Source organism: Miniopterus schreibersii (genome assembly GCF_964146895.1).
Source record: "Miniopterus schreibersii genome assembly, chromosome: 12".
NCBI lineage: Eukaryota > Metazoa > Chordata > Mammalia > Chiroptera > Miniopteridae > Miniopterus > Miniopterus schreibersii.
The window spans coordinates 7,213,987-7,239,142 of NC_138112.1; the positions used below are offsets into that span (position 1 = coordinate 7,213,987).

The window sequence follows — 25,156 nt, forward strand, 5'->3', positions numbered from 1 at the left end:
CAAGGACACCTTCTGGAATATAGAATATACTCAGGCCCCAGGAAATGGGGTCAGGCCCAGGTGGCACTGCCCACTCTGGCATCTGGAGCAGTTCAGGCTCTGATCAGGCTGTGTTTGCAGTGGAGCAGCGATGCTGCTGTGTGTGCACGTGGTGGGTAGGGTGGGGATAAGGAGTTATCTTTGATTATCTTTTGTACCACACATCGAATCCATCAGCACATCCTGTTGGCGTATCCAGAATCTTCCACTTCTCACCACCTCACGGGTTCAGTCCACTGACATCCCTGGCCTGGGTTATGGCAGTAGCCTCCTAATTGGTCTCTCTCCCTGTAGTCTCAACATATGAGCCAGAATGAATCCCCATTTAAAACATGTCAGATCATGTCTCTGCCTGAAACCAGAGGCTGCTGTCTCCCTCAGCACAAAAGTCGGTGTCCTTTCTGTGGCCCACAGGCCCTCATCACTGTGGCCGCACTCTGCCTCCTTCCATCCTATTCCAGCTACTCTGTTCTCTACCATTTCCTGGATGTGTCAGCTGTTCTCTTGGCAGAGTTTGCATTTGGTCTTCCTGCTTGAACCACAGAGCTCGGCTTGTGTCTTCCTCTCTCCCTTCACATCTCCTCAGGTGTCACCTGGTATGTGGGGCTCCCTGGGCCATCCAGCACACTCTCCAACCTAGCGCTCCCAGATTTACTTTTCTCCATAGCAGTTGTGATCACCTGCCTGTACCATATGTTTACTCATTAGTTTTCTGAGTCCCAGGAAGCTCGGACTTTGTTTTGTTTCCTGCTGTGTCCCCAGCACCTGGCACAGCACAAGTGCTTAAATATTTGCTGAATGAGTAAGTGCCCATGTGCCACACACTGCTCAATGAATGCTCCCTCCTCCTGGGGGTCTGCCACCAACTAGGACATCCAAAGGACATACAATTCTCTCTCCCAACCTGGACCAGCCTTGGAGATTTCGAACCATTGTAGAGGGTCTTCCTCCTCCTCAGGGATCCCTGACGACCTAGGTACCAAGCACACCTCCTCCAGCATGGTTACCACCGTCCACGGGCTGACAGAAGCACCTAAAGGAGCCAGCATGGAGACCAGGGCTCTACCCGTGCTCCCAAGCCAGGGTACCAGAAGCATGGCTGGAATTCTCTGCTGGGTCACTGCAAACAGGAAATGAGAGAAAGACTGACTCCAGGGAATACATTTTTGTTTGTTTGAAAAAGGAAGCCATTTATGAGGATTGCAGAAAAATTCAGTTATGGTTATTTAACCTGTTCTGGATTTCCCCAGCGTGGGGATCAAGCTGGCCTCGTAAACAGTACATGGAGGACACTAAACAAACAGCTGATAAATAAACCACATGAGATAGAGGCCTTGGGAAGGAGCACTTGAAACCACGGGCCTTCAAGAGGCAGGGTTTGCTCTGGGCCACAGACAGAATCAAGAATTCTGTGTAATAAGGTTTATAGGGTGGTTTCAGGGAAAATATTTTCCATTTCATTATGTGAAACTTTGCACTCTGTAGGCAGTTTTGGGCATTGGTTTTCAAGATTGCCTGAGAAAATATAGTACTTGTCCTGCAGTGCTTTCCTGAGTTACTCAGCAAGTGTGTTCCTTATTACATGTCGAGAGGAGGGTTTTCTTGTGAGAAGGCAGCACCCAGTTGGTAATGGAAAAGAGGCCCTCAGAACCACCAGAAGGAACTCTGCAGTCCCTTCCCATCGCCTGCGGTGCACCACCCTGGGGCTCTGGTGCTCCTGCGCCATGGCTGCCTGGCTTTTCCTGCCTCCTGGAAAAGGCACACAAGCTTTCTGAGGCCCCCGTGGAGGAGATTTTCCTCGGTCCTTGAGAAAAATGCCTGAGGAGACCAGGCCTGGACTCTGGAGCCCCTCTGGAAGAAGCCATGGAGTGATCTGAAGCCTCTCTGGGATCATTCGTTCCTGGGAAGGCTGGCGAGTCATCCTCTGAGATCCAGGTCTTGCTTTTCGGACTGGAGGGTGAGAATGGCCGAGGCTCAGTCCAGCTCCGTCACCCACCACAGGCTTCTTTCTGCTGCCCGCCCCCTCCTTGCTGACTGCTGTCACAGGAGTAGAAGGCTGCTGTCTGATGTACTCCCTAGTGACAGCTTGGGCAGTGCCTGATGCTGCAGGCCCAGGATGCCAGGTGTCTGGGAAAGTGGCTCCTGCTTGTGGCCACCATCCGGAGTCCCAGAGGCTGCTTGGGCAGGGCCAGGCGCTGAGGCACAGGGAAGTGCAGGTGTGTGTGGTATGGAGGCCGGGGCTGTAGAGGGAGAGGGAGGCCTGCAGCATGGGAGCCTCAGTCTCTCGACTCATTCCGCTGGTTGACAGCGAGTTTACCTGGGCTTTGCTGAACTCTGACAACACCTGCAGAGATGAGTCCGAATCATCAGCATTTTCTGTCCCAGGTTTGAGTCGTATGACATGGGCCCCTCAGAACAATCTGGACTCCTGGAACCATTCTCTTGGAGTAGGTGGCTGTCAGAGTCTAGGCTGTAGGACAGAGGGATGAACTGGAAGGTCAGGCGGAGGGAGAGGGCAGTGAGCTGCCTGCTCCATCGGATCTTATGGCCCTAGAGCTGGCCTTCCATGTCATTTGAGCCTGAGGAATGGGGAATGGAATCCAGAGGCTCCTTCCCCTGTAGTTATGCACCTGAGGTGGTGATGGTTGAGCTCAGAGAGTGGGCGAGTGTCCACTTTTTTAAAGTGGTGGACTTGTAGAAGAGGCCACAAGTTATTCCCTGCAGGAAGCTGAAGAACTTGCCCTCCTGGGCATCACCAAGCAGGTGGTAGGCTGGTAGTACTCGCACTGCCAGGCAGCGTGCACTCCATCAGGCCATCGTTGAGGGCCGGCCACAGCTGGGTGCAGCAGTGGCCCACATCCCTGCTGAAAGTGATAAGATACTCCAATTCCCAGATGATGTTTTTGGGTGACAGCTTTCAGGAGGGGCCAGAAGCTAGGCTGCGGCAGAGGCTTCAGGCTGCGGCAGAGGCTTCTCCTTCCCCACCCCTGGCCTCGGCTTGAAAGTGCTTATCCTGCAGTTTCGTGGATAAACACGGCCTCCAGGGTGCTGCGTGTGGTGTTGGCATCTTTCTTTGCTGGTGACCACTGTGTTCGAGGACACTTACTGCTTTTGCACCACCTTCAGGGATCCCACTAGCTTTTTCTTGATGACTGGGATGGCAGCTGGGGGGTCCAGTCCATTCTCCATCATTGCATTTCCACTCATGCAGCAGCTCCCAGGGAGAGCGCATGGCACCTGCAGGGGGAGTGGGGAGCTGGGGGGGGGTCCTCCCAGCCACAGCAGCCAGAAGCTCCCACCCAACCCTGTGGCCTCCTGGTTACTGACTAAAAAGGTTAAGTTTTTATGTTTTAAAAGGCCCACCTATTTCCCCAACCTCCTCCATATTAATATTCATTCATCCATGTATGCATAGAAATGCGTACCTCAGGGGGGTGGCAGGAGTCAAGGGATGGAGGAGTCTTTTCCCGTCTATACTCGTGTGTTTGGACTTTATATAGAATAGTTTCATGTTCTTTATGAAATATCAATGGTTTTAATTTTTAAAAAGCGGTTGGGCAATCTGTTTAATCACATACAATAATACTGCCTACTGCATGGTATTAGATTTTAAAGTTACTCTATGTGTGTGCTCTCTCCTGAGATTGAGATATCTGCTCTCTTGCTTATACTGGCGTATTTTTCCATATATACTGTTCCTTGGGGAAGAGGCTTTCTCCATTATTTTGTGTGTGTGAGAGAGCAAGTGGTAAGAGTAGGGAGTGAGGGTTTCTTTAAGTCAAAGCTGCAGGAAATTTACGATCTTCAGTTTGTTTTTTTAAAAAATGTTTTCATTTCAGAGAGAGGAATCATCTCTAATGTTTCAAAGAGAGATAGAAACATCAATGATGAGAGAGAATCATTGATCGGCTGCCTCCTACGTGCCCCCTACTGGGGATCGAGCCTGAAACCCAAGCATGTGCCCTGACCAAGAATCGAACCCAGATCTCCTGGATCCTTGGTTAACGCTCAGCCACTGAGCTACGCTGGCCAGGCTATTCTTCAGTTTTGATGTGAAACAGAAACCTAAGTACAATTAGAAGCTTAGTTTATATTCCTGCTGGTTTGTCTTTGTGTAGTTTGACAATAGTTAATTAGTAGATAAATTAATGTTTACTTTACATACTTTATTCTCAGTTTAGGGCAATCGAGTAAAGAAGTTAATGTTTACATTTAGAGCTGAGTATTAGATTACTTACCCAAGGCTACTAACTCTTCCTTGGGTATTTAACTAAGGAGTGGTAGAGCTGGTCTGCCTTAGAGTCCCCCCATTATTTTCCCAGGGTGTCACCTAGTTTGTATTCCTGTGACTTAGATGTTCAGCTGGTACTTCATTTTTCTTGCTCTATATATTTTTTTCCTGGTTCGTCCGTCCATCCCACTTTAGTCAGTTGCATCTTGGAAACTGCAGTTGATTCCTCGCTTCTCCCAGCCCCCATCGTCCCTTCTCCGTGTTCTCTCCCCTCCCTCCTTCATGAGAAGGCGTTATAACAAGTGGGGAGAGCATTAGCCGTAGACTCAGGCAGATCTGGGTTTAATACCACTTCATCGTTTACTAGCTGGATGAACTTGGCAAGTTCCTCAATTTTCCTAAACCTTAGCTTTGTAATTGCTTAATAGGGATTGTATCTGTGTAGTACTAGTGTCTGTCTCATAAGCAAGTTGTGCTAAACTAGATGATGCATGTAAAGGAAAGATCGGGCTCAGCACCTGAGCAGAGGGAATACTCGCCTGCTTGTAGCTGTACTTTGCCACGTAGCTGCTTGCTTGTAGAGCACGTTAGTTCAGGCCAAAGCGTGCTTTGGAAATTATCATGTGAGCATGATGTGTCGTCTTCCTTCAGTACAAGTAAAGAAAGCTCTTCTCAGGACGTTGAAAGTACCTTTCCTGAAGATTGTCTACGCAAGTCTAAGACGGTGAATACACCACTTCCATCTTCCCGGTCTTGTGTGGAAATGCCTGCACACCCAGCTCCTCGAGCAGTCACAGAAGAGGAGATCCACTTCGTTAAGACCTGTCTCCAGAGGTGGAGGAGTGAGATCGAACAAGATATACAAGGTTGGCTCTTTTAAGACTTGTCAAACAGCTACTCTTTGCCTTCTGTTTGTTTGAATATTTGGAAGTTTAGCACCTTGGGTATGCTTGCTGCCATTGTCGTATACTTGTTGAGTCTTGGCATGGGAATTGTGACTTCTTCCTTTAGTCCCCTGTAATATTGAGTCACAGACTCCCATTATACAGCTGTGGGAAGACCCCTCTTGGATTCCCTCCTCAACATTTCTGGGCTTCCGGGGTAGCTCAGACATTCATGATCACCTTTGGTTGGGATTTTTCTGTATAGCCTCATGGTCATGTTACTCAGCCTTTTCTTCCTCCCCTACTTTCTCCTTTTATCTGGGGAGCAAAAAATAAAAATAAAAATTCAGATTCTTCCCAGGTTCTTACAGAAATTTAGCCCTGCCTTGCTCTGCCACCTTCTTTCAGGTCTTGTCTCTGGGACATTTATTTTGTACCCAAGTGAGCCATTAAGGTTTTTTTCTAAGTAGGCTCTTTCTTTAAGAAATTTTGGTGCTAATTGTAAGAGATAATTTTTCAAAAATCTTAATGTAATTATATTAGACTAACAGCCTTCCTAACCTGAAGCACTAGCTGCTTTAAGACTGTCTTTCGCAGTTCATTGAATGGGGTCGAAGTCACCAGAACCGTGGCACAGTGCTCTTTGCATAGTTGAAGCGCTTCTGTGATGTGGAGTGAAATCATTTTAACTAAGTCTTCTCTTGTTAACAGATTTAAAGAATTGTATTGCAAGCACTACCCAGACTATTGAGCAGATGTACTGTGACCCCCTCCTTCGCCAGGTAGAGTGAATCGTTGGGAATGTAGTCAAGGCGTATTCTAGTGGTGGGTTAGAATAAGGACATTGCATGGTTTTCTTTGAAACTAAATGGGAACCTCCTTGTGATATAAGAATAAACTTAGGGAAGAAATTGATGGTGTTCTTTTTTTTTATTATTTTAGGCTAAAACCCAATATATCTTCTGCCACAAGTAGAGCCCAAAATATACTAATTTTGATTCTGCCACATGTAATTTTTTGGTATATTAGAAAGATTTGCTATCAAATATTAATAAAAATTTCTCACACAATAGTAATTTAAGTAGTGCAATGGGGAAACCTGAACTAGGAACCAGTTACCTATCCTTCCAAAGTACCTTGGTCCTTTGTTTACGAGCATGCTTTCAAGGTTCGTTTCTCCTGTGACTCTAAAAGGGAGGGATGCAGGGCAGAAATTCTCATTGTCCACATAAAGTTTTGTTTAGAATCACATTCTGGACATGGAGGGGAAGAGAGGTTCCAGTTAGGGGCATGACCTCTTAGTGACCAGAGGAGAAGAGCTGTCTCAGGGTTGCCTGGAGACATGGTTCTGTTGCATGGCAGGAATGCATCATGTAAATCTTGGTTTCCCCCCATTTTCTCTTTTGTACTATTTCAAAAATTTCTCCACCAGTAAAAACATGTCAAGGTACTGATTAAAAGTAAGTTTAACTTGATTCTATGGCTGACTTTCCTTTTTTCCACCAGTAGTTACTTAGCACTTATTTTCTGCGTAAATAAGAAATGCCTCTCAAATGTTGAAACAAACAAGTATGTAGTTAAAATGGCCTTCACCCCAGATAGGTGAACAGTTACAAGAAGAAATATAGGGACCATGTGACTGATTCATAATGAAATATACTAACTTAAATGTTGATACCAAATAAAATAGACACAGAATAATGTGGCCCCTAAACTTGATGTTGGTCCCAAATGTCGGAAGCATTTTCTCTGCGTAATGGTCAAGGTGATTCCATTTTTAGACAAACTGGTTTGGAATTGGGAGAATAAATAGGTCTAGTTATCTTTGGTTTTAGATCTATAATCATAAGAGTTTAGAGTTGAACGAGGTCTCAGAGGAGGTTATCTAGTTCAGTTGTCTGGTTTTAAAGATTCAGAAACTGAGACATAATTGTTAGACTCCAAGGCTGTGTTTTTGTTTGTTCATCCTGAATCATCAAGATGTTTTGATGTGAACCTGTAACAAACACATGCATACTTTTCTTATGTCTGATAGTTGGGAATGATCTTGAATTTTAATATCCTAAACTTTGCCAGATTACTCTGTTGACTCTCGCTCAGAAATGTGCTTTCTGATTTGTAGGTGCCTTATCGCTTGCACGCGGTGCTTGTTCATGAAGGACAAGCAAATGCTGGACACTACTGGGCCTATATCTATAATCAGCCCCGGCAAGTCTGGCTCAAGTACAACGACATCTCTGTGACCGAATCTTCCTGGGAAGAACTTGAAAGAGATTCCTATGGAGGCCTGAGAAATGTTAGTGCTTACTGTCTGATGTACATTAACGACAAGCTACCCCACTTCAATGCAGGTAAAAATATCTTCGCAGGAGCCAGAGATGGGGGAAATCTTTACTGCTCAGGGAAGGGAGAACAGTCTTCATAGTTTAAAATAATTTTTACCCTAGAATTTATTATAAAGTAATAATGAATTTTTAAAAATACAAACAGTGCAAAAGAGAAAGAAGAGGAAAAATAAGTTTGCTCTCCGGCGTCCATCGTTGAGCCCAACAAGTAACCATTGTCAGGTTTCTTATGCAGTGTTCAAAACCTGCTCTGTGCAGGTGCTGCATTTACTTGTTGGCATCTCTCCTCATCCCATGTTTCCCCCAAATGGATATTTTCCATTCTGTTCTGCATCTTTTTCATTAGTTATGGATCTTAGTGACCTCTATATTGTCATAAATAAAATCAACTCATTCTTTATTTTATTTTAGTTCTCACCTGAGGATATGTTTTTATTGATTTTTTTTTTTTTTTGAGAGAGAAACGTTGATTGATTGCCTCCCTTATGCCCCCTGACCAGGGATCGAACCCTGGTATGTGCCCTGACTGGGAATCAAACCACTCTCTTTTGGTGCATAGGATGATGCTCCAACTAACTGAGCCACTCAGCCAGGGCTCTTTCTTTTTAACAACTCCATATAATTTCATTGTATGGAATGAATGAACATATATATATATATATATAATTTATTAAACCAGCCTCTCATTGATAGACTTCTTTTTTTTTTAAAATATATCTTTATTGATTTCAGAGAGAGGAAAGGAGAGGGAGAGAGAGAGATAGAAACATCAATGATGAGAGTGTCATTGATTGAGCCTGCACCAGGCATGTGCCCTGACCGGGAATCGAACCCCGATAGCCTGATTCCTAGGTTGATGCTCAACCGCTGAGCCACGCCCGGCCGGGCTCATTGATAGACTTTTAAGTTGTCTCTAGTTTTTTTCTTTTTCATAACATTTTGTGCCCTTTGAAAAATAGCTAAATTTTGTAAGTGGTTTGGCCAGAATAATTTTATACTTCTCATAATACTTTTACTAATGCTAAGAGCAGTCGTACTTATCATTTCTATTGGTACTTTACTCCTTACTGCATGCTTTCAGTTTTTATAGCTTTAAAAGGGAGGTAGGCGGGGTAGGAATTCTTACTACATTTTCCAGCCGAGGTTCTCTAGGTTTCCAGTAAATAAATGGCAGGTGCACGATTCAAATCCAGTTCTGACTCCAAATTCTGTGCTGTTTTCCATTTACGTTATTCTCTCTTCCTTTCGCATCTTCTCTGAGAGGTCTCATGGCCAGCATTTCACATCTAAGATCGTAGGGGGCTTTTTATTTCGCTATTCACACTTGACTGTTGCACTGGTAAGAAAATGCATCAGGCATTGGGTCTAGACAGCACCTTGTCTTTCTGACTTGCTAATGAGATTGGGGGAGGGAGGAAGGAATGATCACCTACAGTAATCAATCTTCATAATTGCATATTTGCAGTGTAAAAGCAGGGACAGCTGCTTGTGGAGTTACTGTATAAATGCCTACACGGGCAGTTGGTATATAGGAGCCTCGGTGTTACACATATGGCTCATTTTTATATTCTAGAAACAAACAAGTGGAAACTGTCATTTGCTTAGTGAAAAGACTAGTTAATGGTGACCAGTACATGAATGTGTTATTCTGGAGGTTTTTGTTTTGTTTTGTTTTGGTCAAAACAAAAAAGGGTTAGAAATGAAATTTAATATGTCCTTGATACCCTGCCATTTTTCATCATAGCTTTTAATGAACCAGGTATTACTGATCATCTAACTGTTGTATCAAGTTGCTTTTTGATAGCACTTAATTACATCGAACTTGAGACACCATAAATGCCTTGGAATTCATCTCTAATCATCTTGAGATAGATCTTATCAATAATAGATGCAGTGGTTACATTGACAAAATTATTTGTGTTTGAAATTTACATTGGATCTAATGATTTTTCTGAATTTCCATGAAATGTTTGGTCCATTCTTATTCTTTTGCCAGTAATTGGCCTCTATTCCAAATCCTTATCTTCCTTCCCTCCTTCCCTCCTTCCCTCCTTCCTTCCTTCCTTCCTTCCTTCCTTCCTTCCTTCCTTCCTTCCTTCCTTCCTTCCTTCCTTCCTTCCTTCCTTCCTTCCTTCCCTCCTTCCTTCCTACCTACCTACCTACCTACCTACCTACCTACAGATATTCAGTGCGAGTCTACCTACTAATACGCCAGGCACTGTTACTGATGTGCTCTGACTGTTGGCCTTATCTTGTCAATGCTGGTGATGGCTTATGTCTGTGTGTATGTAGTTTTTATTAGGAAGGACCTTTTGATTTCTCCATCTTTGTTTTTTCTCAGAAGCAACCCCAAATGAATCAGATCAGATGTTAGAAGAGTTGGAAGCCTTATCTGTTGAACTTAAGCATTACATTCAGGAAGATAACTGGAGATTTGAACAGGAAGTGGAGGAGTGGGAAGAAGAGCAGTCTTGTAAAATTCCTCAGATGGAAGCCACCTCAGCATCACAGGATCTGTCTACGTCACAAGGTATCGAGAAGGCTTGATCTGGTGTGTGCACGCTGCTCTCCTTCAGCCAGCCCTGTGCGCTTCATCTGACGGGCGAAGCCTCTGTCTGCAGCTGCAGTGCAGTTCAAATAGAGCCAGTATTGCAAAACATGATGGGATAACCGTGGCTTCAGAACATGACTTCTGATGAGTAGAAGTAATAGCAGAAAGGCTGGCTACCTGTACCACCTTTACTCTGTTTAGCTTTTGCTTATTTCCCAGGTTGTAGGAGGAATTAGGACAGGATTAATAGGTAGACCTCATGAAAACGATTCTTCAAAGGTCAACTTCCACCAGGTCAAATGCATGGTAATGGAAGGAAACTAGACTTTGGGTGGGGAGCACGCAATAGAGTACACAGGTGTCCAGTTATAATCTTGTATGCCTAAAATTTGATGTTGTTAACCAGTGTTACCCCTATAAATTTAATAAAAAAAGAATTTATAACAGCATTAATTGTAATGCTGTGTGCAGATGTTAACATGTGAAACGTCAAGAACTTTAAAAATATGTACATAAAAATTTCTTATTAAAAAAAGGCTATCTTCCTAACAGATGGTTGTTTGTAGGAGGCCATCTTGGCATAAAGGAATATGACCAAGTTGGGAGCATGTTAAATTTTACAGGATCATCAATGGGGGTTTTCTGAATTAGCCCCATTTTTTCTAGTCACAGTTTCCAAGGGAAACAGATTTTTTTAAAAAGGTTTGTTAGAAAGGTTGTATATTAAACTTTGCATCCATCCTGCTTGCCTTATAGAGTGTTCTAGACATTACTTACCATCAGATGCTAATTCTTTTGTATAATTCTTTCTCAGAGCCTTTAGTAGCCCCTTCGCATGGGGCTCGCTGCTTGTCCTCTGAGCATGCCGTGATCGCCAAGGAGCAGACCGCGCAGGCCATCGCCAACACTGCACATGCCTACGAGAAGGGTGGTGTGGAAGCAGCCCTGAGTGAGGTGCGTGACTGAGGAAGCCCACTAGAGGGCGGGCTTTCCGCGTCGTTCCCACAGCTCTCTCACTTTTCCGTCATTGTGTGTCTCTGCTGCATTTGACCAACCCCTTTATTTCTCCATTTTTTTCGTACTCATTCTCTCCATTCTGCTGCTGCAGCCCAAGGAAGCTGAACCCAGGAAGCCCCTGCCCCCGGAAACAGACCTGGCAGAGCAGTCAGAGCAGCCCCCAGAGGCTCCCGATGCCGAGCCTGCTGCCCCGCCTCACTCTGAGGTTTCTGAAGTGGAGATTCCCAGTGTGGGAAGGATTCTGGTTAGATCGCATGCAGACGGATATGATGAGGAGGTATAGCAGAGCACGAGGCTGAGCTGCTTGTTGTCAGTCTTACCCCGCATGTCACTGAATGTACTCAGAGGTGTTTGACGATGTGTAATATTTTCTTATTGAAACAATGGACAAGAGGCCTAATCTGGTTTGACCTTAGTTACTGCTTTTAAAAAGAGCCTGTTCCCGCTGTCTACTGCTTCAGTATGTCTACCCAGGCGTGTATTCATGGGGCCACTGCAGAGTTTAGAGGGCTCAGAGAGACAGAATCTAGTCCCTTGTTTGGTGTTAGGAACAAAAATTGCCTTTTAAGTCAGGAGTCTTTGTCTTTGGTAGTATTAGTTAATTGTTTTCCTCCAAGTGTAAAATTTTCAGATGTCTAGTGAGCCAAACAAATGTAGATTGGAGTTGTTTTTAATTCTAAAGCTTCGGGATGAAGCTGCAGAATCCCAGTGGTGGAGCTCCTTACAGTGGTCACTGCACATAAACTCAGGAATCCTGTCTCTCAGATTTGTTTTGTCCTATGAGAGCTATGTTTAAATCATTGAAAGGTTTTCATTTTATGAAGTCATATCTGTGCATCCCCTAGTTCCTGTTTTAAATGTCCTGTTTGTCCCAGTAAAGGTCTAACATGTTTGTGTGTTAGGATATACACCCAAACTATAGAACTGAATTGGAGTTCTCAGACGCATCCCCACTGAGAGCTCTACTTTAACTCGGTTCTGCAGCAGTGCCATCATAGGTGGTTTTAGACACACACACTTATTCATCTGTGCATTACAGAGAATATGTAGAAATGGCATGTCTTGGGCTGTAAGTATAAATAGCAGTGGGTGTGTGGAACTTGGCATTGTGTGGAGGGGCAGTGCCGTAAGTGTGCACGGGAGTGGGAGTGTGGAACTTGGGCTGCAGTAGGTGCTGACTGAGGAGCAGCCCTCCCACTTCCTTCAGCAGTCTGCTCACCTGTCTCATACACTCTTCCTTTGATCCTTTCTTCTCTGCTTTTTCTCTGTGTTTTGTGCCCTCCTGTGGTAGGTGATGCTGAGCCCTGCCATGCAAGGGGTCATCCTGGCCATAGCTAAAGCCCGTCAGACCTTTGACCGAGATGGGTCTGAAGCAGGGCTTATTAAGGTATCTCTGATTTTAATTTCTTATCCTTGTACCACAGGTATCATAATAGTGGGGCAGATGGTAAACAATAGGATTATTGCTTACACTTTGAAGTGAAGTAAAAAACTCCCTTTCCGGTCTAGTGAATAGGCTGGCCCGCCGTATTGATCGCTCCTCCTGGCACTGATGCTGCCGCGGTGAGCAGTGCCATTCTGTCAACCGCCCCCCCCCCGAGGGCTCACTGCTGTTCTTAGGGAATGTCTGGTAGTAAAGCTGTGATTGAGACATTGCCTTTGTAACTGGATGGCTCTAATATGAGAAGGTAGGCCATGCTTTTTAACGTGCTAGGATAAAATTTAAGGTATGTGAATAAATTGCATTCATGTAGATTTTTAAAATTTGGGCCCTTGGGACTCAAGGATATGCCTGAAATAATTAAAACTAAATATTTTTTCTGAGAACTTTATGAAAAGCCAACTTATGAATATAGTATGTCTTTGGTGCCATAGTACCAGAGGAGCTTCATCCCTGATGACATGCAAATGGCCTGCAGACTCATGGTTGTGTCCAATTCCTCAGTAGGAAGACTTTCTCAGGAGTCTCTCCAGAGTTAGGACAGCCTCTGAGGCCCCCAGGCATCAGTGTCTGCATAGACGCCTACGGGGCATCCTTTCTCACTCTCCGTTGTCTTTCATAGGCATTCCACGAAGAATACTCCCGGCTCTACCAGCTTGCTAGAGAGGCCCCCACCCCGCACAGTGATCCTCGACTGCAGCACGTGCTTGTCTACTTCTTCCAGAATGAAGCACCCAAAAGGGTGGTGGAGCGGACCCTTTTGGAACAGTTTGCAGATAAGAATCTTAGCTATGATGAAAGGTGAGAGGGATTGCTCCTGCGAATCCCCTCCTGGGTCTGGCTTGACCCTTCCTTGATGGGAAGCCACGCCCTGGGCACTTTCCCTGCTTCCTGAACCTTGTCCCACACAGGTCCATCAGTATCATGAAGGTGGCCCAGGCGAAGCTGAAGGAGATCGGTCCAGACGACATGAATATGGAGGAGTATAAGGTGAAGTCTTTTCTTCAGATCTACAAAGCCTTGCCCTGGCCGGTTTTCTCAGTGGTTAGAGCGTCGGCCTGCAGACTGAAGGGTCTTGGGTCAAGGGCACGTACCTTGGTTGCAGGCTGAACCCCTGGCCCCGGTCGGGGTTTGTGTGGAGGCATCTAATTGATGTGTGTCTCTCATCGATGTTTCTCTCCCCCCCTCCACTCTCTCTGAAAAGCAGTGGGAAGAGTGTCTTCGAGTGAGGATTAAAAAAAAAATCGAACACTCCTCCCTGGGGCTAAACTAATAATTTGGTGACTGGTTCCCCACCCCCACCCCCACCCCACAAAACACTGGATAAGGGTGGGTGAATGGCCTTTTCTTACCCTCAGAATAGCCCATTACTTTATTCCATTTTCAGAATGAATGAACTTCGTTTTCGTAAACATGTGCTTTAGGCTTGTTCTAGGCAATAGAGTTCCTGAACTCATGGTTTGAGTTTGTTTTAAATAATATAGTTTTCTAATATTTCTGTATTGGAAATTAAGTTTCTGTGCATTAAAATGCATATATAACTACAAGCTTTTTAAGAAAGCTTTGTGTTGTACGTAAAACAGCGTTACGTGCCACCTAAGGTGTGCCCACACTTACTGAGCTTGAGTGTTGTCCGGTGCGAGTGGGACGGCCTGTCCTTTCATCTTCCCACATCTGGACAGTTTCCTCAGAACCAGAGAGGTCATTCATTTGAACCAGAGCGGAATGGCATTGACGTGGGTGTGGGAAATCAGGATGATAATTCTAAAGCTCAGATGAATACCTTAGAAGGAACAGGACATTAAAAATTCAGGTCAAGCCCTGGCTGGTGGGCTCAGTGGTTAGAGCATTGGCCTGTGCACCAAAGGGTCATGGGTTTGATTCCTGGTCAAGGGCACGTACCTGGGTTGTAGGTTCGATCCTCAGCCCTGGTCGGGCGTGTGCAGAAGGTGGCCCATCGATGTCTCTCTCACATCGATGTTTGTCCCTCTCTCCCTCTCTCCCTCCCTCCCTCTCTCCCTCCTTCCCTCCTTCCCTCTCTCCCTCCTTCCCTCCTTCCCTCTCTCCCTCCTTCCCTCCTTCCCTCTCACGCTCTAAAAGTCAATGGAAAAAATACCCTCTGGTGAGGATTAACAACAAAAAAAAACAAAAAAAATTAAGGTGAACAGTAGACTTGCTCTAAATGTTGAGTATATTTTTATGTGAAAGTTTTCATGTTTGCTGTTTTTGTGCCTGGCCACGTGTGCTCAGTAAATGTTTGTACGGAATTTAAAACTTATGTGGTGGGCAGTGTGGAAGTAGTTTGTCGTGGTCATAATCATTAACACGAATCATTCCTTCTCAGAAGTGGCATGAAGATTACAGTTTGTTTCGAAAGGTGTCTGTGTATCTGCTGACGGGCCTGGAACTCTATCAAAAGGGAAAGTAAGTTTTCCTTTTATGTCACTAAGACTATTGGTCGGGACACTGATTTATCGACCCCCACCCAGGAATACTGAGAGGCACAGGCATGCACCACCCGTCACTTGTGCTGTGTGTCTCTACTTCCCAGTGTTGCCCTTGGTGTTGCTCTGAACATCACACTTGTGTTTCCATCCTTCACATAGTGCCCGAGGTATTAGTACAGAGACTTAGTGGCCAGGTTTCTTTGTGATAAATGAGATGAACTCAGAGAATTAATCTTTGAGCTGGTGCAGCCCTCAGCTGAGCATCTAGTCCATGTCTCCACATCTCTGTCAGGAAGACCGAAGCCCAGGGAGCTTTCAGGATTGGTCCTGGGCATTGGCCAGTTTGTAGAAGAGCTGAGACTCGCTGCTGTCTTTGGCCCTCACGCTGGCTGTTCCCAGTACCCACTGCTGCTTCCTTCTCTCAGAATTTTCTGTAATGCAGCCGCGTAAATCCTGTCTGAGGAAACGGGAGGTCTGAGCCCTGGGTTTTGGAGGAGCACGCTCAGCTGTTGTTTACCTGCCATTTCCTAAGGTACCAAGAGGCCCTTTCGTACCTGGTGTACGCCTACCAGAGCAACGCCACTCTGCTGACCAAGGGGCCCCGCCGCGGCGTGAAGGAGGCGGTGATCGCTCTGTACCGGAGAAAATGCCTTCTGGTTTGTGTTTCTGTAAAGCCCTACATCCCTGTTGCTCTGTCTTTGCCTCTGCTCCTGGAGCCAGGAAGAAATTAATCTCCAACAGGCTTCAGATTTTTCCAGACTCTCAAGAGGAGCTTAACATTGATACCGGTTATTTTAAATTGCTTAAGTGAATCTGGTTCTTCTTCAGGCCTGAATAGAAGTCGGGCTGAGAGTGGATTGTCCCTTTTCCTGTGCCCTTATGTTACCTGCCCTTCATCACATTGCTCTCCTACCAGACTGGGTCCTGGAGCAAGATTTTCTTAGTTGGCTGTTTCTCTGTGACAGGAACATAGTACACATGTAATAAATGTGTGTTGAAGGAATGCAGTGTTTTTTTTGTGTTCCTTCTAAAGAGACTCCAGTTTTTTTTAAGGTGTGAACCATAAGAATGGGCCCTGGCCCCCCGTTCCTATGGTCATACCTGCGGAAGGTCCCCTGGCCTGCTTTGCATTAGGCAGCCACATGGAGAGGCAGAATGATACCCCTCTGCCTCCAAGCGTCTAAAGAGGCCCGTTTCCTTCAGGAAACTACAAAGTGGGGCTTGCCCTCAGTGTGTGCTGTGCTTCTTCCCTGACCCCACCTGACCCAGCAGAACGCCCTTCCAGGGCAGTCAGGCAGCCTTTCTGCCACTGCCCTGTTAGTACCGAATGGAGGAGGCCAAGTATGACACACACTGGCCTCCGGAGCTTCACTTTCTGGTTTATACTTTGATTTCTGTGTTAGTTACAGGTGTGGCAGAGTATTTGGAAGCTGAAGAAAGGGGCTTGTAGATTGGATGGATCTGAATTTTATTAGAGTTGTACTTTTACTTTTTAAATGGCCGAAGATAGATTACATTTGGAATGTCCTGCTCAGGTAGCAGTGATAGTGAATTAGATGGTACCCATCACTGGCTTTCTACCCTCAGTGTGCATCAAGATCACCTGGGGAGCTTTCACTGGGGGTGAGGCGCAGGTCCCTCCCCAGGCAGCCAAACTGGGGCCTGAGCAGCTGCGTGTCTTCTGCAGGTGATTCTGATGCTCTGTGGAGATGGGAGCCAGGGAATAGGCCTTAGAGTGGATGCAGGTGTTAGGCACGATCTTCACTTGTAAGTTGAGGCCAGTGCATCAGAGGCTTAGCTGCATGAGAATCACCTTGGGAGCTTTTTAAAAATCCCAATGCCCAGGTTACCTTCATAGGATCACATCAGCTTATAGGGTCGGGGAGGGATCAAATGGTTTTTAGAGATTCCCCAGGCAATTCCAATGTGCAGTAAAGTGTGGAAACCATGTGTTAGGATCTTCTCAAATAGATATTTATGTTTTTCAGGCTTTTTTTTTTTTCACTCTTCCTTTTATCTGTAGGAGCTGAATGCCAAAGCGGCTTCTCTCTTTGAAACCAATGATGACCATGCGGTAACAGAGGGCATTAATGTGATGAACGAGCTGATCATTCCCTGCATTCACCTCATCATCAATAATGACATCTCCAAGGATGACCTGGATGCCATTGAGGTCATGAGAAAACACTGGTGCTCTTATCTTGGGCAGGATATTGCAGGTATGTTGTTTTTAACAATCCCAATAATTTTTAAGTCTCTTGGGAATTGTAGAAACTTCAGTGGGCTCCCTCTATAGCACCGGTTGCCAAACCTTATCAAGCAATTATGGGAACCCCTAGGATATATTCGAGTTAAGTGGGTCTGCTGTATAGAAACGGGTGGGAGCCATGCCTCTTCCTCCTGGCCTCTCCTTGCCTTTTCTGTGGCTGCTGAAGTGTCCCCTCCTGAAATGTCACTGCTTTCCAGGAGTGTCCGGCCTCTGTTTTCATTTGCCAAAATCTGGATTCTAATTTCATAGTTTAAAAATCAGAATCCCTGTATACAGCTTGGTTACCCAGTGGTGCCGTCACTGCAGGTTCCTCAGGCCTGAAGTGTCAACACATACCATGTTCCCAAAGTGCCTTGAGCCCAGTCAGTTCGTAAATGGACTCTTGCTTGTCTGAAGTATTTTAGGGAGGGATCCCAAAGCTAGTTACTTTTAGGAGAGTTTGATGGACTTAGAATGTTGGTGTATACTCTAATATGAACCCTCTCTATTAGTTTCTCACTGGTGTAGACATAGTCTATTGACTGTTACAGTGCTTATTTATAATATTTATTGAAAAACGCTATTATAGTTAGTAGGTATGAATTTCCTTTTAATGTCTTCAGCTTTTGTTTAGACCATGTGTGATATATAGCTTAACTTAGTGCTCTGTGCATACACTGTACATTTTAATCCTTTGAAAGAAAATAGCTCCATTATATTTATGGTACAGAGTGTTACATCTGCTCTCAAGGTTTAAAAGGATGACTGATTGGGAGACCTGTCCATAATGAAGTCAGTATAGTTATTCTGCCATGTGCCAGGTGGCTGACAGCAGTGACCTGAAGCTTTGGTATATTTGGCGAGTAGATCTTTCTTCTGGTTGGGCCCAGAGGAATCGTCTTTTGTTAGCTGTCCCGAGCAGATCTTTGAAATTGGGTAGTGGGCTGTATGGAGGGCCTTCCCATAGGGTTGCAGATTTAATTACTTTTACTCCGAGATCTGTTTAGCTATATATGTAACCATCCATTTTCTCTCCACAGAAAATCTGCAGCTGTGCTTAGGAGAGTTTCTACCCAGGCTTCTAGATCCTTCTGCAGAAATCATTGTCTTGAAGGAACCTCCAACTATTCGACCTAATTCTCCTTATGACCTTTGCAGCCGGTTTGCAGCCGTCATGGAGTCGATTCAAGGGGTTTCAACTGTAACTGTGAAATAAGCCTCATAGACGGGTTCAAGGCCCGTCCTGGTCTTTGGTCGCCTACCTGTTGAACAGAACTCTGTTACCCACTGTTTACTTTGTGAAAGGAATTAGGTGAAAAAGTAAGATTCAGACCCTGACCCCAACCATGCTTTTGTGTAACAAAGGATTAAAAATAAAATTGCACTTTTTAGGAACAGAATCACTAAAGCAGTTTTACTGAAAGAGGTGGGAACCAGTGCGTTGAGGTGTTGGATTATGCCCAAGGACCTGAGGTGGCCTCTTGTGCCTACCGGGATGCTTGAGCTACTCTAAGCCTTTGCCACTTTTTAAGTTGTCCTTCAGTCATTAATATTTTTGACAGCAGAATAGGAGGGTGATTCATCAGAACCTGAACTAGATGAAAGCTCCTAGTTTTTACAGGTGACATTTGAAAATTTTTAACTGCCAGAAACAAGAAATATAAACCTTGCCTGGCTCTTGACAGGATGGCAAATGGGTTGCTGATAAGCCACCACCCTTTTATGTGTGGGTAGAATACAAGGTCATGTGGCCGTAAGATGCTGAACAGTCGGAAGAAAGCTGCCCCTCCTTTCTTCTCTCTCTCTTACTTTATATTTTTAAATAAACCAGAAAACCTCATGCTCAGTCCTGAATGAAAGAAAGGAAAACATTAAGGACTTTAGACGGAATAACATTGTGAAACTTGACAATGGTAATGGGTTTGTGTGGTTGTTTGTTTTGTTTTTAAATGAGAAAGTGAGCATATGTAAACTCTTGGGTGTCCCATACTAGTACAGTGGACCTTGTTGTTTTTTGGTGGGGGAGCCTTTGTTTTACTTTTTGAATTTAAATATAGTTGGTATACAATATTATATTAGTTTCAGGGATACAGTAGAGTTATTCGATGTGATCACCACACTAAGTCTAGTAACCATCTGCCACCATGCAAATTTACCACAATGTTATTGGCTATACTTCCCTTTACCTGTTTCACCCATCCCTCCCACCACCTCTCCCCCCCAAAACCAAACAAAAACAGACCCATAGGAACAGATCCAACTGTTGGTTAAAGATAGCATTTTGATAGTTGTTAACCATTTAGGTAAAATTTTCTAGGGTCTGAAAATTGTCGGAAACGTGTCCTGGGCTGCTGCTGGCCCAAAAGAATGTTTTGATACCCTCTTCCTCTTTGCTTTGAAAAAATAAGGGATGTGGGTTTGTAAAAAGAAAAATGTGTGTGTGTGTGTGTGTGTGTGTGTGTGTGTGTATGTAGAGAGAGAATTATCCCCTGTTGACCATTTTAAAAAGGCTCCAGTTTGGGTATAGTGTTTTAACCAAATTTTCAGATTAATGAGGGAATTGTGGGAGGGAAGAACACTTGATACAACTATGCAGATTTTATAAATGTGCAATAAAAGTATTTGTTTTACCTTTGGTGTGTATTTAAATGTGTATTTTGTAGTTTGGAAATGGAGTTGGTAAGCATTTGTCATGTTTCAGTTTTTCTTTTTTGAAAGAAAAAAGTAAATTGAAGGGTTAAGAAGTTTAATGGGGATGAAATAGGAGCAGGCAACAAACAGGCAGCTCTTGAGCAGCACCTAGTGGTGACTGATACCTTCTCATCCCACTTAACTAGTTGTATTGCATGTAAGTGATCCACTTTGTAATTTGTCAAATTTATAAGGCAAAAAAAAACCCTTTTAACTGAATTTCTTATGTTTTTATTAAATTTATGGTTTGGTCATCTTTTACAGATATTCAGAGATACCTTTTGTGTTTTAAAGTTACTGCAAAGATTTATTTCATGGGAAATTGATCCATTTTCTTACCCATTGACTACCTTTTACTGTTTGAAATTATAAGCCATTTGCCTTTCACTTTTAAATCCCTGTCATTATTGAATACTGTGCAGTTACATTATTTCCCTTCATGTAACAACCCTGGGATGGTGATGGGTCAGGTGTCATAAGTAGTGGAACCAGGACACTAACCCTGGTGGTCTCACTTCATAGCCTGTGCTTTAACAACTGCTCAACGGTACTGGGTAGTCTTGTAAAATCTGCTTTGTACCTTTCCACATTAGTTATTTCCTGGTCAGCTACCCGGAATCCACAGTGGGCCAAGGAAGGAACAGAGCGTCTATAGTGTGCGATGTTGAGTTTGCAAGGCTGGGACTCCCTCGTACCACCAGGGGGAGTGCTGGGAACTAATTTCTTTCCCTCACTGCTGGCTGCCTTCTGGCTGGCCTGGTTTCTTACCGAGTTCACTAACTGCCCCACGCTCAGGATGGTTTTCACGTGTTTAAAGGGTTGTGTAAAATGAACAAGGCGGGCGGGAGGAGGAGGAACCTGTGTAACCCTTACCTAAAATGCCTCAAGTCGACACTCCCTTGAGACTGGGTTAGATTTTCCCTGGTTAGCTGGAATTGCAGCCCTCTTCTGTGTGGATTGTTAACTCTTTAAAGAACTGTGAGGTATGTAAGCTCATTTTTACCCTGCCCACTTCAAGAAAGAGCTGTGAAGTGGGTATAGAACAATTTAAATAGTGAGTAAACTAGAGGCTAGTGTTGAATGGGATCCTGGGATGCAGCAGGGATAGGACAGGGGGGGTTAATTGTAGCTATAGTTTATCCACTTCCACTGGTTGGTTCATTGTGTAAATATACCTTAAAACTTACTCACTAATTGTTATTTGAGTTGTTTGCAGTTTCTGGCTACTACCCATACTGTTGCCAGGAGCACTCATGTGCATGTCTTTTGATGCACACACGAATGCGTTTCTGTTGGTGTGTAACTATGAGTGAAATTACTGAGTCATAGGAATAGATAGATACATCTTTATTGGAGACTGCCAAACAGTTTTCCAAAGCAGTTACACCAACTTAAACTCCCACCAGCAGTTTGTAAGAGTTCCAGTTGCCCCATATCTTTGTCAAGATTTGATTTTGTCAATATTTTTAAATTTACCTTTCTGGTAGATGTGAGATGATTCTGTTTTAATTTGCACTTCTCAGGTGCTGATGATGTTGAGCATCTCTTTGTATACTTAGTGGCCTTTGGCTGTGATCTTTTGTGAAATACCTATTTAAGTCTTTTGCCCACTTTTTTGTTGGATTTATTGTCTTTTATTTATTGACTTATAGGAGTAAAAAATGTATTCTAGGTATGGAAACTTTTGGTCCTATGCATTGCGTGTATCTTTTCCCACTCTGGTTTTGCACTCTTGATATCTTTCAATGAAAACCAGTTTTTTAAGTGAATGTAGCCAGCTTACCATGGTGTCTTCTCCTTCTTAGTTAGTGCCTCCTATGCCCTGTTGAGGAAATTATTACAAGGTCATGAAGATATCTGTGCTATCTTCCAGAAGTTTTACTATTTTACATTTCACAGGGAGCTAATCAACTCACACCAGTTATTGAAAACTGACGATTTCCCAGTGCTACACATCTGTCATAGATCAAGGGTCTGTGTCGGGGTCTGTTTCTGGGCTGTTTTGTCTGTTCCATTGGCTTGTCTGCTTGTACCAACAGAACACTGAACTAGTATAGCATTGTAAGTCTTCATTTCCGCACAATGCATTACCCAGTCTTGCACCCTTCAAGATCGTCTCTGCTAGTCTTGATCTTGTATATTTCCATATAAATTTTAGAATGGATTTGTCAACTTCATACATGCACACACAGATCTCCAGGGATTCTGATTAGATTTACAGTGACTAGAGATAATTTGGAGAGAACTGATATTCTCTGATCTATGAACATGATATATTCTATTTACTTAGGTTTTCTTTCATTTCTGTATAAAAATCTTCCAAATCTTCCATAAAATTTATTTCTGGATGTTTTCCAAGCTATTGTAAATGTCATTTTTTAAATTCCATTTTTGTTGTTGCTATATCTAAAAAATTGATGTGGGTTTTCTTGTTTGTTTTTTTGTGGGATTTTTAAAAAATGTTAGTTCTTGTCTTTTATTAACCCATATGCAAGTACTTGAATTCCGGTTTGTGGATGCATTAGATCAGAAAACATTTGCCACAATACTGTCTGTCAAAGTGGCTGGCCATAAAACTGCAGCACCACATTCACTGAAGGGCACTCCCTACGAAGGTGGCTGATTTTGCCACTCCCATGCACTGTGTAGTAGTTCAGGACAGCAGCCTCACCTTTTTCATGCTCACTCCTCGTGGGAGAGCATAAGGCTTCTTTCTCTTCTTAGCACCACCATGAAGTCTCAGCACAAGAATGAAGAGTCAACTCCTTTTGAATGCTGTAGTCAGACAAAGTAGGTCCGTCTCCCAGTTGCTTGCCAGCAAAGATCAGTCTTTGCTGATCAGGAGGAATTCCTTTTCCTGGATCTCGGCCTTTACCTTTTCTATTGTATCCGAGGGTTTAACCTCGAGAGTGACAGTCTTCCCCATAAGAGTCTTCATGAAAGTCTGCATCTTAGTGGGGGCTCCACTGCAGATGGCGGATCAGAAAGCCATTGATATTTTTATATCAACTTTGTATCCAATGACAGTGAAGAATTCACATCAATTCCAATAGAGTATCAGTAGTATTTTTAGATATTCTATGTATACAGTTACGTTATCTGAATGAGGACTTTTATTTCTTTATTTCAAATTCTTACAACATTTATTTTTCTTGTCTGGTCACACTTACTAGGACCTTTGATAAAATGCTGAATAGAAGTGTCCATAGTGGGCTTCCTTGTTCTCCAATATCAGGGTAAAAATTTTCAAATATTTTATCATTAAATATACTCTAGGCTTTTTGTAAATTCTGTTTATTAAAGACCGATTCCTTCTATTCCTAGTTTGCAGAGTTTTAAAATTACGAACGGATGTTGAAATTTATCAAATGTTTTTTTCTTGAAATGATTACATGAACCTTTTCCTTTATTCTGCTCATGTGTGAATTACATTAACTTCAAATGTTAAACTGTGTTAACAGAGTAAACTGAATGTGATCATGCTATAATTTCCATGTATGTGGGATTTATTTTTCACATGATTATAATTTTTGCATATATATTCATGAAAGATTGGCCTTTAATTTTTTTTCTTATACTGACTTGGGAAATGTTCTCCCATTTTCTGTTCTCTGAAAGAGTTTGAGTAAGATAGAACTGTTTCTTCCTTAATGTCCAGAAGAGTTCATCATCGAAGCCATCTAAGCCTAGAATTTTTTGTGTTTATAAGAATGCTATTATTTGGTGTTTTCATAGAACTATGTTTGTTATTTTCTTTTGCAAGTGATTTTTTTTTTTTTTTCCCCTGGCTGATTTAAGTCAAAGTGTGTCAGTGATTCTTAACCTTGGCCAACAGTTCAGAATCAGCTGTATGATTTTTCAAAACAACTGCCAAGGCCCTGGCAGGTTTGGCTCAGTGGTTGGAGTGTTGGCCCTCAGACCAGGGGGTTGCGGGTTTGATTCCCAGTCAAGGGCACATACCTGAGTTTTAGGACCCCCACCCTGGTTAGGGTGCATTCAGGAGGCAACTGATCAATGTGTGTCTCTCACATTAATGTTTCTCTCTTGTCTCTTCCTCTCTCTCCCCTCCTTTCCACTCTCTCTAGAAATCAATGGAAAAAATAACCTTGAGTGAAGATTAATCAAAACAAAACAAAACAGCTATCAAGGCCCTGGCCAGGTAGTTCAGTTGGTTAGAGCGTCATCCCTATACACCAGGGTTGTGGGTTTGATACCCAGTGAGGGCGCATATAAGAAGCAACCAAGGAATGCATAAAAAAAGTGATACAACAAATTGATGTTTCTTTCTCTCTTCCCCACCCCCTCTCCCCATTCCTCTCTCTCGCAAATCAATTAAAAACAAAACAAAACAAAAGAACAGCTGCTGACTTGTTAGATTTGCTCCGGGCCCCTGATGCTTTCATGCTTCGAAAGCAGGTGATTCTGACACAGTCATGGCTGAGAACTACTTAGAAAGTGGCTTTTACATTGTCATCAACATACTGAATTCTATGGTTTCATTAAAAGACTGTAGAACCTTCTTCAATAATAGTTGACATTCATGCTCTTAATATGTTTTACTTTTGGCACATTCCTCATGTTATAATCAACTTTGATACAGTATAAATAAATTAAAAAAATTCTTAATCTTTATGTTGAAAATATTACAGATGTCCCCCTTTTTTCCCCATTGACCCCTTCCACTGCCCCCCTGCCACCCCCAAGGTCTTCACAGAAAAATAATTGTTTTTGTATAATTAACCTTTGTTTTAATTTCATAAACACATCAGTTTCCTAAAGTTTGCTCACAGCTCAAATTCTTAGCTATTCAGTCATTAACTACTTTTCTCTGAGCCATCAACAAAACGCAAAGACAGCCTACCTGTTGGGAGAAGATACTTGCCAATGATACATTCAATAAATTTTCGATAGCCAAAATTTATAACTCATACAACTCAACACCAAAAGAAAATACCATTTAAAAATTGGCAGAGTACCTGAACAGACACTTCTCCAAAGAGGACGTAGAGATGGCCAATAGACTCATGAAAAGATGCTCAATGTCACTAATGAAGATAGTTTAGGAACCTCTGGGACAACATCAAGTGTAACAACATTCACATCATAGGGGTACCAGAAGGAGGAGAAAGATTGAGAACCTATTTGAAAAAAAATTCTCTAACCTGGCAAAGGAAATAGACATAAAAGTCCAGTAAGCACAGAGAGTCCCAAACGAGATGAACCCAAAGAGGCCCACACCAAGACACATCATAATTAAAACTG

At 43.4% G+C, this 25,156-nt stretch overlaps 1 protein-coding gene across 15 annotated transcripts in view; it reads left to right on the top strand.

Moving 5' to 3' along the window:
• USP28 (ubiquitin specific peptidase 28) overlaps positions 1–19,839 on the top strand; it is a gene marked incomplete at its 3' end in the record, with an annotated part of 61,307 nt that extends 41,468 nt beyond the window's left edge. For 8 of the 15 annotated variants that reach the window (XM_081155699.1, XM_081155692.1, XM_081155704.1 and 5 more), the window contains 13 exons: positions 4,922–5,136; positions 5,866–5,936; positions 7,277–7,505; positions 9,841–10,029; positions 10,865–11,004; positions 11,159–11,344; positions 12,359–12,454; positions 13,131–13,309; positions 13,420–13,498; positions 14,853–14,932; positions 15,488–15,611; positions 16,979–17,174; positions 18,244–19,839. In XM_081155699.1, coding sequence (XP_081011825.1) covers positions 4,922–5,136; positions 5,866–5,936; positions 7,277–7,505; positions 9,841–10,029; positions 10,865–11,004; positions 11,159–11,344; positions 12,359–12,454; positions 13,131–13,309; positions 13,420–13,498; positions 14,853–14,932; positions 15,488–15,611; positions 16,979–17,174; positions 18,244–18,419 — 1,960 coding nt within the window. Of the gene's footprint in view, positions 1–4,921; positions 5,137–5,865; positions 5,946–7,276; positions 7,506–9,840; positions 10,030–10,864; positions 11,005–11,158; positions 11,345–12,358; positions 12,455–13,130; positions 13,310–13,419; positions 13,499–14,852; positions 14,933–15,487; positions 15,612–16,978; positions 17,175–18,243 lie in introns of those variants that run through there. The other 7 variants (XM_081155693.1, XM_081155694.1, XM_081155695.1 and 4 more) reach the window with 3 other exon arrangements.
• Between the last annotated feature and the right edge of the window lie 5,317 nt (positions 19,840–25,156).